The sequence below is a fragment of the Petaurus breviceps genome, unplaced genomic scaffold (genome assembly GCF_028583685.1).
Source record: "Petaurus breviceps papuanus isolate PSGF00001 unplaced genomic scaffold, PetGlider_PUasm1.0 90994, whole genome shotgun sequence".
In the NCBI taxonomy this organism is placed as follows: Eukaryota; Metazoa; Chordata; class Mammalia; order Diprotodontia; family Petauridae; genus Petaurus; species Petaurus breviceps.
Genome location: NW_027187393.1, coordinates 8,713,512 through 8,728,217, shown reverse-complemented (window position 1 = coordinate 8,728,217; position 14,706 = coordinate 8,713,512). Strand labels below are relative to the sequence as shown.

General features: G+C 44.6%; 1 protein-coding gene across 2 annotated transcripts in view; it reads right to left on the bottom strand.

The window, feature by feature from the left end:
• Positions 1-7,411: 7,411 nt before the first annotated feature.
• The window catches only part of MYBL2 (MYB proto-oncogene like 2), a 47,518-nt gene continuing 40,223 nt past the window's right edge, over positions 7,412-14,706 (bottom strand). For both annotated transcript variants that reach the window (XM_069077776.1, XM_069077777.1), the window contains exons 13-14: positions 13,376-13,522; positions 7,412-11,428 (exon numbers count right to left, since the gene is read on the bottom strand). In XM_069077776.1, the coding sequence (XP_068933877.1) occupies positions 11,300-11,428; positions 13,376-13,522 (276 nt within the window). In that variant the 3' untranslated portion in view covers positions 7,412-11,299. The remainder of the gene's footprint in view (positions 11,429-13,375; positions 13,523-14,706) is intronic.

Here is a 14,706-nt window from a genome sequence, read left to right as displayed (position 1 = left end):
GGACACCTACAGTTAGAGGGCCTGATCTACAGTTGGATCCAGCAAAGAGGCAGAGGAGGAGCAGTCAGATGCTTGGGAGGAAAACCAAGAGAGGGTGGAGCCCTAAAACCCTAGTCCTGGAGAGAAGAGTGATCAAAAAGCAGTGATCAGCAGTGTCAGAGGCTTCAGAGAGGACTGAGAAGAGGTCTTGGATTTGGCAACTAAGAGATCACTAGCAGTTTTGGAGAGAGTATTTTTGGCGGAATAAGGTCAGAAACCAACATGTAAGAGGTTAAGAAGAGAATGAGAGGAGAGAAAGTGGAGGCACTTATTGTAGACAATCTTTTTAAGGAGTTTAGCTAGGAAGGGCAGAAGAGATATAGGACGAGATGGAAGGATCAAGTAAGGGCTTTCTGTTTTGTTTTTTTCCAGGATGGAGGAGACATAAGTATATTTGTCGGCAGTAGGAAATGAGCCAGCAGAGATGAAGAGATTGAAAATAAATATGAGTGGGGATGACAGAAGGGGCAATGTATTGTAGGAAAAGGAAAGGAAGGAGATCACTTGAGTGTCACTTGGAATGAGGGATGGAATGAGGTCACTTCATCATGTGAAACAGGGGTGAAGGAAGAGGCAGTGGCAAAAGGCACCTGAGATGAAGAAAGAGGGAGAAGAGGGAGTTCATGGAGAATGGCCTTAATTTTTTCTGTAACATATAAGGCAAGGTTCTCAGCTGAGTGTGGAAGGAGCCTTGAGGGATTTAAGGAGGGATAAAAAGGTATGGAATAGCCACTATGGAGAGTGGGATAGTGAATTAATAAGAGAGGTATAGGAGGATTGCCCAGAAGCAATGTCCTTCTCTAGACCCAGTTTTCTGGAGGCATGGCTACCAGAGGGGTCCACAACCAGCCTATCACACAAGTACTCACTCACAGCATGCTTATTTGTTCCCTCCAAGAATGATAATACATAAATCCAGCAAAATTCTCCTTGGCATGGATGCCTGTGTTGCTTTGTCCTTACAGGGTCATGATGTTTGTGTAAAGGATGTGTGCCCCATTCACAGAAGCAGTTGCTTCACACTGGCATGAAGGGGGAGGTGGGTCACACTGGGAGAGCCGGTGACTCAGAGAGAATTGTTTGCCTAAGGCACCACGTGGCACTCTAAGGCCACGTGCTTGAGCTGCTTCAACTCAATTCCCCTTCACACGTGTGAACAGCTCCTCCCTCTCCTCAGTCTAAGCAGTTTAGAAACTAGACAGGATGGTGGCACCGGCTTGTAATCCTTGCTGCTGGAGAAGCTGAGACTGATGGATCACGAGCTCTGGGGCTCCACGTTACATTAGTTGTAAAGCGGATTGGGTGTCTACATTAAGCCTGGCACCAATAAGGAGTGTGACCAGGTTATCTAGGAAGGAAGAACCAGCCCAGGGTGGAAAAATGGGGCAAGTTAAAAGTTTTCACGCTGATCAGTATAAGGATCAGTCCATGAAAGGCCATTGCACTTCCAATCTGGGGCAGATGGATGGACTCAGTCTCAAAAATAAAATTGCAAAAAAAAATATGCTTAAACCAGTTACCTCATCCAGGTTTTTTCTAACCTAAAGGTTTATTTATCATAATTTAATCCCATCAAAATTTATTCATGTTGATTCCCATTCCGTTTGGATTTTAATCTTTTTTAATCCCAATTTTGCTTGATTCATATAGCTTCACATATATTTACTGCGTGACATCAAAAGTATTAGTACAACATTGAAACCTCTGGCGTCAGCCACTTGTGAGAGCCTACATTTTCTAACTTTGGCCCTTCTCTTCTTGTTCTCTGCTTCTCATCATAGTCACCAAGACAAGTAAACCTCAATGGCCTTTATCCTAAGTGGTGTTTGGTCTTGAGATGAGGTGGAGTAGAGAAACGATCCTTGTTATAGTTTGCCACAACTTACAGTGTGGTTGGTGAAAATCCTCCATGCCTGCTCCTCTGGGAAGGACATTCAACTCCCTGGACAGTCAAAAGATGAAGTCTTGTGCTTCACAGACTGGTCCTCATAAGGGCTTGTCACCAGGAGCTGTCTCAGCATCTTCTCCCAGGGGCCCTCCTACCACATGCTACTTCTGCCCTCTTGCTGGCTTCACGCCTCTCTGTTCTTTTCACAAAGCAGTTACTCTCTCTTTCTCTCATGGTGCCGATAGGATGACCTAAAGTGTTCCACTGAAAGTATACATATGCTATATGCCCCTGAATATCCCCTCAGGCCTCTCAGTTCTAGGAGCCCATCTCTGGTGCCTTGAGATGTGAACAACAGAGGAGAAACACGCGACCACCTGCACATCAGAAATCAGTCACAGGAAGTATGACATTTGCCTAAGTTCAGTGTTCAGTGAGCCAGTGCTCAAGGATCATTAGACTGTGAGCTCTGGGAGGGCAGAGACCACTCAGTACAACACCTGGACACATGGTAAGCACTGAATAAAATATTTGTTGATTAAATATGCTTTATTCAAGATTCCACCAACTTATCTATTTGGAAAAAAAATTCCTCCACCCATTCCTTGTTGGAAATTATTTGTATTTCAGTTTCAATTCCCATTTAAAGAATCTTATTATGAAAAATTGAACAGGGGGACTAGCATTTATTAGTCATAAAAGCACCAGATTTGGAGTCTGACGACCTGAGTTCGTTTGGATTTAATAAACATGTTAAGCACCTACTATGTACAAGGTATGCTTCTGAGTGCTAGGGATGAAAAAGCAAAGAATGAGTCCCTGCCCTCAAGAAGTTTGCACTTTGGGGAGGGGGGGGGGGAGACACATAACATAAGCACAAGTATATAAATTTAAAATAATACATAACCATTTCAAGAGGACAATGGAACTTATGACTGGGTGTGGGAGGGGAATCAGGAAAGACCTTATGTAAGATAGAAGGTGGCACCTCCACTGAGCTTTAAAGAAAGGAAACTAGAGTCTATAGGTGATGGTGAGAATGGCATAGGGACTAAATGGTACAAAGATTTGGGAGGCAGGAAATAGAATATCATGAATTTGTTCATTCATGTTATTCAGTCTTGTCCAATTTTTCATGATGCCATTTGGGGTTTTCCTTGCAAAGGTACTAGAGTGGTTTGTCATTTCCTTCTCTAGCTCATTTTACCTATGAGGAAACTAAGGCAAACAAGGTTAAGTGACTTGCCCAGAGTCACACAGCTAGTGTCTGGGGCTGGATTTGAACCCAGAAGATAAGTCTTAATGACTTAAGGCCCAGCACTCAATTCACTATGCCACCCAGTTAGCTACATCATGTATAGGGATCAGTTAATAAATCTAGTTTGACTGGAACAGGGAATATAAATGGAGGAGTTATGTAGAATAAGACTGGAACATAAATTAGAGTGAGATTGTGGAGAGCTGTAAATATTAGGCCAAGAATTTTGTATTTTATTCTAGAAGCCATTAAAAGGCACTGACATTTTTTGCAAAGAGGTGGGCTGGAGAAGGCATAATCAGATCTGTTATTTTAGAAGTATCAACTTTTCAGCTTCATGGAAAACAGACTGGAAATCAAAGATACTAGAAGGGCAAAGGCAGGGAGACCAGTCGGAGAACATTTCAATAATTGGGATTAAGAGGTAAAAAGGACTTGAAATAAGGCAGGGGCTTGTAGAGTTGAGAGAAGGGAAGAGAACTAAGAGATTCGAATCCATAAACATTTATTAAGTACCTACTCAGTGCTAGGTACACAGTAGAATCAACATCCTTCCCAATGATGATTCTGCCATTGGCACCTGTGTAAACTTGGGCACTTCCTTTCTCAGTAGGAGTTTCCTTATCTGTAAAATGAAGGAGGGTCTGTGATTGCCATTCCAAATGCTAGAAATGCTCAGGACTCATATCTCAATAAATCTTAAACTGAAGGTATTCTATTCTATAGAGTAAACCACATGGGGCTGCTTGTTCTAACCCTATCCACTCAGCTGGTGTTTTTATGACCCCCCCCCCCCCGCTTGGAAGGGAAAGGAAAATTCTTCAAGATTCCTCTCAGAACAGACTGCCTCTGGGTTATCTCCATCTTGCATCGGAAGGGAACCTGGAAGGCAGGTCTGGTACAGAAAGGGATCCCGGATTGGAGTTTGGGAAGCTGAGCTGTAATCAAAGTCTCTCGACTCAAATTCTTGGGCTCACTCACCTCTCTGTGGAATGAGGCAGTAAGGGGACGTTAGAGGTCCTTATAGGGAAAGAGAATAAACCCACGATTTCATCAATAGAGGGAACCCCCAAGCTCCTGGACTTTGCCACTATGATGTCCCAGCTGCTGTCACATCTTGGACTTTCTCTTGGAACCCGGGACCTCCTCACTCTGAACCTTCCATCTGCCACGCTGGTGCCCTTTTCCCATAGATCCACATAACCTCTACTTTGGAGAGGAGTCCAGGGCAGCTAACCTTCATTCCACTTCTCCCCTTCCCCACTTTTCAGTTTCCTCTTGGGCGCTAGATTCTTCCATTAGAATGCAAGATCCTTGAGGATAGAAGCTTTCTTGTTTTTATCTGTATCCTCAGTTTTTAGCAGAGTGCCTAACAGGGATGGGGAACCTGCAGCCTCGAGGCCACATGCATTCTAGGTCCTCAGCTACCACCCCAGGCCCCAGCACAAAGCACTTAATGCTTACTGCCTTGCCTCACCTGGCCAAGTGAGGAACCACCTTCTGCTGACATAGTTTGGCACCTTTTTTGCAACTTAGAATCTGAGATTCTAAAAGTGCCTGGAGTGATGAGAGCTTAAGCACTTTGTCCAGGTCACCCAGCCAAAGTGTCTGAGGCAAGACCTGAGCCCAGGCTTCTCTGGCTTTCTCTCCATAATGCCACACTGCCTCTTATGGTTAGTTTGCCTTTATTGCACCAACTGCTCAGTGAACAACCTGCAAATACTCTGAGACTGTCGAGATCCCATCTTTCCTTACAACATACACTTTCACAGCCACAAAACATTCTGTCTCAGTGACCTCCATGTTCACTGTGGGCCCCATAATTCCAGGTTGGGAACAGTGTCTCAGAGCCCACGTCTACTTCCATAAACAACGTTTTCTGATCTGGCGATAAGGACGGATGGCATTTTGGCCTGCCCACTTCTGGGTTTCTCTACCGCTCAAGTTTCCCTACATCACAGCAGGCAACTCTGCTCACTGGACGTTTGTACCCTGAGGCAATCCCCACAACACCAACTATTTGCCAAAATGAGAGAGGAAAGGCCATGCATTAAACCGGAAAATCAAGGAACTCCAATGAGACAGCGAGCAGAATCCAAGAGTGAAAGTCAGGGTGGATGCTGGGGTCTGAGCTGTCTCCCCTGCAGACTCAGCCTGCTGCTTCTAGCACAGCTACTTCAGTGCGACAGCCTTGCCCCATATGCCCTCGGGGCCGGAAAGCCTGGATTTCATAACCCTTGCCGCGAGCTCTTCTCGGGAAGGCTCTGTCTGACTGACTAACACCAGGACCTAGCACAGTGCCTGGCATAAAACACTTAGCAAATAGCATGCTGGTGAGCCTAGATGAGGCTGGCCCTTCTCTGGGCCTGTTTCGTCATCTGTAGAATGGGAATGATCATCCAAGCTTTTAAGTTCTTCCTGACCTGGCCCTAAGCTACCTTTCCAGGCTTACTTCAGTGCACAGAGCAATGAAGCTGCTCTAATAATAATAGCTAACATTTATATTGTGCTGTGAGCCAAGCACTGCGCTAAGTGCTCTACAATTATAATCTCATTTAATCTTCACAACCCCAGGAGGTAAGTGCTCTTATTATCCTCATTTTTTTCGGGGGGTAGGGGGAGAGAAGGCAAGTGACTTGCCCAAGGTCACACAGCTAATAAGTGTCAAGTGTCTGAGGATGGATTTGAACTCAGGTCCTCGATTCCAGGGCTGGTGCTCTATTCACTGCGCCACCTAGGCACCCCTTGTCCCCATTTTACAGATGAGAAAAAGAAATAAAGGAAGTGACTTGCCCAAAATCATACAGCTAATACATATCTGAGGGTGGATTTGAACCTAGGTCATCTTCCTGACTAAGCCAGTACCCTACCTATCACAGCAGAGAGCCACCTAGCTAGACTCTTGCAAGGCCTAGATTCAAATCCAGGTTCACATTAACTCTGAACAAGCCACAACCTCTGGGTCTGTTTCCTCAAATCTGTAAGATAAATGGCATCTTCCTAAAAGGACTTGTGGGGATTAAATAATACATGGAACACTTTGCCTAGCTTAGTATCATTCAGTCACATCCAAGGCTTCATAAGACCATTTGGGATTTTCTTGGCAAAAAATACTGGAGTGGTTTGCCATTTTCTTCTCCAGTTCATTTTACAGATGAAGAAACTGAGGCAAACAGGGTTAAGTGATTTGCCCTGGGTCACACAGCTAGGAAGTGTCTGAGGCCAGATCTGAACTCGGGTCTTCCTGACTCCAGGCCCAGGCCTCTATCCACTATGCCATCTAACTGCCCTCAAAGTGATAATGTAAACCTGAGTAACTGTTATTTGTAGACATTAAGTAGAAATATGTTATTTCTTCCCAACAGAGCCCCGCTCTCCAGAGAGTGAGTTCTCCTCTCTTCTCCTCCCATAGGTCCCCCCATATCCATGGGGCTCTGCTGGCACAGCCTTCCTCCCATGTAACCTGCCCAAGGTTATTCTGTTACAGCCTTTGTCTTGTTCAGCATCCAAAGGCTTTTCATATGTTAAGTTGGCATTCATATGGTAATAACTCAACTATCTGGTGAAGTAATTATTTTTTGCTGAATTTATTATTAGACCTTTGTGGGGAAGTGAAAAGCAGCAGCAGGTTAATGTGGGCTGGATGGGGGGAAGAGCTAGGTCTCAGCTCTGACTAACTTCTGGTAGGCACTGGCCTTGAGGGGCAGTCTGGCCCGATGCCAACATTCACAGAATTACAGAATGTCAGAAGAAAAGCAACCTTCAAGATCATGGACTCCAGGCGTTCTTAACTTTTCTTATGCCACAGACCCCTCCGGCAGTCTGGTGCTGCCCCTTCTAAGAATCTTTAAAGGCCTAAAAAAGGGAAACCAATTAGACGGAAATAGTCATCAAAAAAATTTTAAAAACAAGATCATGGAACCTGAAGGTTAAGAACCAATTAGGTCCAACCTCGTTCTTCTGATGGGAAAACTGAGGTCCAGAATGGAGAAAAAATAAAAAACATCTAGTGTCATAAAAAGCAATACCAAAACTAGAATTAGAATTCAAGTCCAGTCCCAAGGCCCTTAAAAAAAGTGCATTCTGCCCAATGCCCTTGCCAGTGCACTCCCCACTCTGCAAGACCACATACCCCAAGTCCCACTTCCACTGGAAGAAGCTACCTTTTCCATTTTTCCAATTCTACCCAACCCTAAGGGAACAAAATAACCACAAAGACAACATCCAACATTAACAAGGTGCTTTTACTTTTCAAATAAGTTCACCTCTTATCCTCACAACAACCCAGTGAGGTAGGGGAGAAACCACAGTAATCATCACACCCACGGCACCAGCACAGCCTTAGTTCTGACCCTGGGGACAGAGGCTGGGGCCTTCTCCCAGACTTCTGATCCCAAACTGGAATCCTCTCTTCTTAATCTTTTTGAACTCAATAAATCCTTTGAGGCTCAGCGACGAGAAGGAAATACCCACTAAACTGCCTCAGTGTATACCATCCAGCCTGCTCAAGAAGGTAGCCAGTGCTAAGAGGCTGCTTTATGGGGTGACGAGATATTAAAACCACAACAGTGGCCCTAATGAAACTTGTCTTTAGTCCTCAATGTGTGTGATACTAAAGATCCAAGATAAACTATTTATGCCTTAAAGAACAAATGGAAAACCACTGAAACAGAGTCTTTTCAAATTTGAAGGTAAAATGTGGATTCCAAGGCAGTGTTCTTCAAAAGAAATTGGAGGGTGCAGGAAGCAGTATCTTTAAGACAAAAGGAACTAAAGGCCATAGTAGACCAGCTATTCCCTAGGTTTTGACTGCCACCAGAGAAATCAAGAGTTGACTCAAACTCCAGGGCCACGCTCTCTTCCTCCATGAAACCGCCCGAGACCCCCAATCCCCAGTCAAGCACTGGTCACCACTTCTCTGGGATATCACTTAACCTGATGGAGGGGAGATGGGGGGCAGGGGCTGAGGCCAGAAGACGAGATGCACAACAGCCTCAGTCTCAGAAAACCCCTTCCAGTTGGGGAGAAAGGCTATGTACATAACAGGTCATAATGTTACTGCTATTCATAAAAGTACTTCTGAGGTTTACAAAGTGTTCTTCTCATAACCCTGTGAGGGAGGTAGTTCAAGTGGTGTGATTCTCATGTCGCAGATGAGTCGAGCTTTAGAGAGGTCATGTGGCTTGTGCATAATAGCACAGTGAGCAGGTACCTAAGGTGGTATTCAAACCCCAAGTCTTCTGAACTCCAGCTCCAGGGCTGATACACTATACCACAATGCTGCATATTGGGCAGCACTATTACAAAGAACAAAAATACATAGACAGCAAGGTCCATAGGAGTTCCAAGGGAAAAAAAAAACTGCCCTGAGCCACCTGGGAAACAAGGTTTCATAAAGGAGAAGGGTCTTGAGTTGGACCTTGACAAAAACCTAGGTGATGTAGTGACAACTTGAGAGTTTTAGTGAGAAAGACAATGAGTTCAAATCCTATCTAAGACACTGACTAGCTGTGTGACCCTCGGCAAGCCACTTAACCTGTCTGCTTCAGTTTCCCCATCTGTAAAAAGGGGACCTACAAAAACATAATAATAGCACCTACCTCACAGGGTAGTAGTGAGGGTCAAATGAGATAACACATAGAAAGCACTTTGTAAAACCTTAAGGCTCCATATAAATGCTAACTATTACTACTGACAAATTGGTAGGACCAAGGGTGGATGATAAAAACAATCTCATTTCTATAACACTTCAAAGTTTACAAAGGGATATCTTTACAATCCTGAGAAGTAGTTAATGCCAGTATTTTCTGTTTCACTGATGAGGTCCAAAACTGACACGGCAGGCCCAGGGTCACAAAGCCAGTGTGTGTTAAGAGACAGGACTTAAACACCCACCAGGCACCTGGCATCCTGCTAGGCTAACAAAGAAAAAAAAAATACAAATCTGCCCTCAAGGCACTTACAATCTATTTGCAGGAAACATCATGTGCACAGATAAGCAAAATATACACAAAATAAATACCAGGTAATTTGGGGAGGGGGAATGAGGAGCATCAGGAAAGGCCCCAAATCTGGGGCTTCTAATTCTAAACCCAGGATTCTTTCCTCTTCACCAAGTTTCCCCTGTGTGTGTAAAGGAGTGAGCCAAGGATCATCAGGAAATACTGAGTAGCCCAGCCTGACCAGAGCAAGGCCTTCCCTGATGCACAGTCAGCAGCCATCTCACAGTTCACAGGACCACAGAATGAAGAGTTAGCAGGGACCTTAGACGCCATCTAGTCCAATGCCCTCATTTTACAGATGAGGAAATTGAGGCCCAGAGAAGCAAGGTCACATGAGCAGCCAGGATTTGAATTCAGGTCCTTGGACTCCAAAGTCCATACTCTTCCCCCTCTATTATCCTACACCGTCTGGTTATTTGCATACATGTTTCATCTTCCATCAGTCTCTAATGAATGCCCTCCAAGGGCAGGACCCAGGTCACTCTTGCATTTCTGCCATTTCCTAACACAGCGCTTTGAGGTAACAGAGAGTCTGAGCGAACCAAATGAATGTGGGATGGACTTCAGATGAACTGATAAAAAGAACTGTGAGCAGGACCGAGAAAACAAGACATAATGACTCAAGAACAACCACAAAGCAGAAATGAATGGTGTGAAGTTACAAGGAACAAACTTGGCCCCCAAGGAAAGAGATGAGATGATGTCTCCCCCAATTCCTTTCCAGAGGTTAGAGGTCTACGGGTTTGGAGCTTGCATATATCTTCAGATCTTCTTTTCAATGCATTGATTGATCTGTTGATTTTTTTTTCTTTTGAAAAATCTTTGTTCCATGGGATAGCTCTGTGTGAGGGAAGTCAGGGAAGGTACTGATGGAAATGTAAGTAATGTAAAAACAAAAGCCACTGATATTTTTTTTTAAGGAATATAAGAATGCAGCAGGAAGTAAGTTGGGGTAAAAATTGTACAGGACTTGGAATGCCAAGCTAAGGAGCACAGACTTGAACCCACAGGCCACAAGAAACCACCAAGGTGAAAGTGGCATGCTCACAGCTGGATTTAGAAAGATTCCTTTGGCCTCATGGGCAGGGTGCACAGGAGGGGCAGAAATCAAAGCAGGCAGGGAGGGAGATCAATTAGGAAGCATCTACACTTGTCATGAAGAGGGATGAGGGACTAAACCACAGTATCAGAAGGTGGGGTGGGAAGGATATAAGAAAGCATGGAGGAAACAGGGAGAAGTCGAGAAGGTTACACCACCATGGTTATTGAGCCTGATACAGAGAATGACTATCATTAATAGAAATAATGAAGCCAAGGGGAGGGAGAGAGAAAAGGAAGGAGAGGAAGAGAGGGATAGGTAGGAAGAGGGATAGGTAAAAGGAGAGAGAGGGAGAGAAACAGTGACAAAGGAAGATGGGGAGTCTGAGAAGAGAGAAGCCTTTAGAAAACAAGGAAGACTGAAGCTTCAGGGAGCTTTTATTTAAAAAAAATTAATTAATAATATTAAATGCAACAAAAGGGAAAGAGGGGAAAAGGACCAGGTGAAGAGGCAACGAATGCCACTCTCTATGGTCCCTTGGACACCACCTTGTCTTGGCTGAACAGGCATCCAAGTTCAACAGGAACTCCCTGAAGATCCTCCTTTTTGAAGTCCTCAACAGGAGGGCGAGATAATGCCAAAAACACACAACTAGGGAAAAACCCAACTTTCCTGGTGTTAACAAAACAGGATGACACTGAGTCTCCAAGTTTTTGGAAAGCACCCAGTAATTTCATGGAAAGGGAAAGGAAAAGCCAGGCCCAGGGCAGAGATTCTGCAGAACCCAGGAGAGAGTCCAGTGTTCATCTTCCCCCCCCAGCACAGATCCAAAATCACACTTCTCTCTATGCAGGCACCATATGAATCCACAGAAGGAGTGTAGAGGCAGACTTGTTTCTTGTACCATAAAATCCAATGAAGCCCCTGAAAACTTTTTTTGAATAAGTTATTTTGAAAAAATATATTTTCAAACTCAGACCCTGCTTAGGAGCCACCTGAGGCAGGGAACACATCTTTATGCCCCTAAGAAAAGTCAGAAAAGAAAAAACAACTACGTCAAAATCCCATATTTTTCATGACAAGATTAGTGTCCGAGAAGTGTGGCTCTGCTTTACGGTACCCAAGAGCTGCCGGGCCTTTTCTTGCATAAAAAGCTGGTCTCTGGTTCCGCCACAAGCCACGACTTTCCAAGCACTGGACATCTGAGAAGGAGAAAAAGGGTTTGTTACTTTCCAGAATCAAATTAACCTCTTCCAGAAGGCATCTATGGTCTCCCCTCATCCCCAGCTTCTAATGTTGTCCCCTCTAAGGTTACTTTCCCTCTAATCTGCATTTATCTTCAACATTCTGATTTATATTGGCAATCTCCCTGCACCTCCCCGCCCCCCATTAAAATGTAAGCTTCCGGAAGGAAGGGGTGGTTTACTCCCCATATTTGTAACTCCAATGTCTAGTGCAGTGCCTGACATACTGTTAGCACTTAATAAATAAATGTTTGTTGACTGATAGATAGTAAACTTCTAGCCCTAAAATCTTCATCTCAGGGGGTCACTGGAGAAAATGAGAGCCTCGGGTCTGCTGCAAAGGACTCAAATGCAAACAATAAGTATCCATCCTAGATGCCTAAATAAATTAGCTCTAGAAAAACCAAGCTCCAGTACTTGAGATACATGAAATATTTCTGTTTGTTGCCCTGCTGGGATGCAGGAGTCCTGGATTCAGAGCCAACTGATGCAAGTGCAAACCCTAGCTTTGCCATTTACTATGTCAATGACTACAGGCAAGATTCTCAGCTTCTCTGGGCTTCAGTTTCCTCATTTGAACTTTTGATCATTTTTCTAATTCTACAAAGTAATCCTTTTGGTAGTAGTTTGATTGATATGGGCATTGAACAGATTAACTTGGGTAGTAGTGTCAACTTTATTACATTGGTTTGTCCTACCCAGGAGCCAACCTTTACCCCCAAAGAAGGTGAGTCAGGAGCAGTGTGATGTAATGGACAGACAGACCTGGATGTGAGTGACAGCTCTAACACCAGGTGAATGTCTGACCTCTCTCCCTTTTCAAACTCAGTTTCTTCATATGTAAAATGGGTAATTTGTAATCACCACCTTCAAAGAATGGTTGTCAAGAAAAAAAAAGTTAGAAACCTGAAAATTCGATAGAAATAAATGGGAGTTGTGATCAATACTATTTTTCCTCCTCCATGCCGTTCTCCCTGCCCATCAAAAGGAAGCAATGATGTGGAACTCTTCAGAAGGTAATGGACTAAATGTATAAGATACCAGGGTCCTAATCCTGGCTCAACCAATAACTAGCTCTGGGACCTTAAGAAGGACTCACATCTCAATCTCATAGGATTGTGGACTGAAAGCTGGAAAAGAGCACAGAGGCCATCAAGTCCAAACCCCCTCATTTTACAAATAAGGAAACTGAGACCCATGGAGGTGACTTGCCCATGGTCACAAAGCTAGTGAGTAACAATGTCAGCATTTGAACCCAGGTCCCTCAATAGCAAATCCCTTTCTATTCAGTATAGTTCCCCACCCCCCCACCCCCATCTTCAAAACAAAAATGTCAACTCAGTAATCACAACCATGACAGTTCAGGTCAATAGCAGACCCTCCTCCATCACTGAGGGGAGGGGAATACCTGGCAGTGACTGACCCTCACACTGCACCATGCGGAAGGATTAACTATTCTCAGACTCACTGGGAGGCTCATACGTTAAAACGGAGCAGCCATAAGGAATCTAAGTAAGACCTTCCAGAAGGGTAGCTTTTGTCCAACTAAAGACAAGCAACACGACAAGTGAAATAAACAGGCTTTTAAGGCTCGAGGTTCTCTCCCTCCATGCTTTCCTAAGAGGTGAACAAAGCCCTGGCTAGGCAAGAACTAGCCAAGTCACAGCATGCTGCTTGAACCTCTGGTTCACCTTCCAGTCCCTTCATGAATTCCCAAAGGCAGGAGCACCCACCAAAATTGGAGACCCTGGAGGAGAGTCTGAAGGAGGTTCATTCTTGCATGCTGCCTGAGCCCTCCATGCACTAAATCCCTAAGCAGAAACAACCACCAGTCACCCAAGGACTATGGGCTGGCTCTTCTCTTGGACAATTACATCGCAGTAAAAGAATTACATCATGACTCACCGGGGCAGGGCCCTGGAAATGACTCAGTGTCTTCGGGAATGAAGCCTTCTCTGGCTTTGCCTGTAGAAAACCTCGGTTGAGCAAACTATTGTCATCTTTGCTGTTTGAGGAGGTCAGATTGAGGGAGCTAGACAAGAAGCTTGTTGGCTGGAAAAAAAATTAAGCAGAGATTTCATCATGTAGCCTGGGACAAGTACAGAAAGACTTGCCTCACTCCAGCCCACCTGGACACTTCTCAAGAGGCTGCCTGGACACAGCAGGCCAAGACTTCAGGTGGCAGAGGCAGAAACTAGGCAGCAAGTATATGTCCAATGCTCCTGAATACATCAAAATGACATCATGCTCCTCTGAAAAGGCCCTTCCGTTCCTTCTCAATTCTCAACTGTATAAACTGTGTTCGAACGGACAAGGTTCAATGCCTAAAACCATCCTTTTGCAATTTCCTGTGTTCTATTCAAACCCCCAACCACAGGCCCAGTGGAATAGCAAGAGATCTCTAGCCTGGCTAGACTGTAATCTTTGATCTACCAAGAGCACAGGAAATTTAAGGACAGGACCAAAATATCCCTGTATTCTAGAACGTCTAGCTCAGCAGGGAATAGAGAAAGGGGACTCACGAATTCAGAGCTAGGCAGGACCGTAGAAGTGGTTTCCAGCTTCACATCTCTCAAACACGACCCCTTCTCTCCACTCAGAGGGTCATGGTCTAGCTCCAGGCCTTCATCTCCTCTTACCTGGACTAGTGTCTCCTAATTGTCCTCCCATCTCCTCTTACCTGGATTAGTGTCTCCTAATTGTCCTCCCTGCACCAATGCTCCCCCATAAAATTACCCAAGTGGCCTTGCATGGAAAAGATGCTTTCTCTCTCAGCTCTGGGCATTTTCTCAGGCTGTCCAACCCAATGCCTGAAACTTCCCCCTCCTATGCCCTCCCTGGCTTTCTTTAAGTCCCAACCAAAATCCCACTTTTTCTAAGAAGTCTTCCCTAACCCGTCTTAAGTCCACTGCTTTTCCTATTTTAATTATCTCCTATTTACCCTGTACATAGCTTACTTTGTATATATTTGTATGCTGTTTCCCCCATTAGAATGCAAGCTCCTTCAGGTGCTGTTGTTTAATCATTTTTCCATTATGTCTGACCCCTCATGATGCCATTTGGGTTTTTCTTTGCAAAGATTCTGGAGTGGTTGGCCATTTCCTTCTCCAGCTCATTTTACAGATGAGGAAACTGAAGTAAACAGGGTTAAGTGACTTGCCCAGGGTCACACAGCTAGGAAGGTATGCATTTGAACTCAGGTCCTTCTGACTGTCCAGGTCCAGTGCTCTATCCAC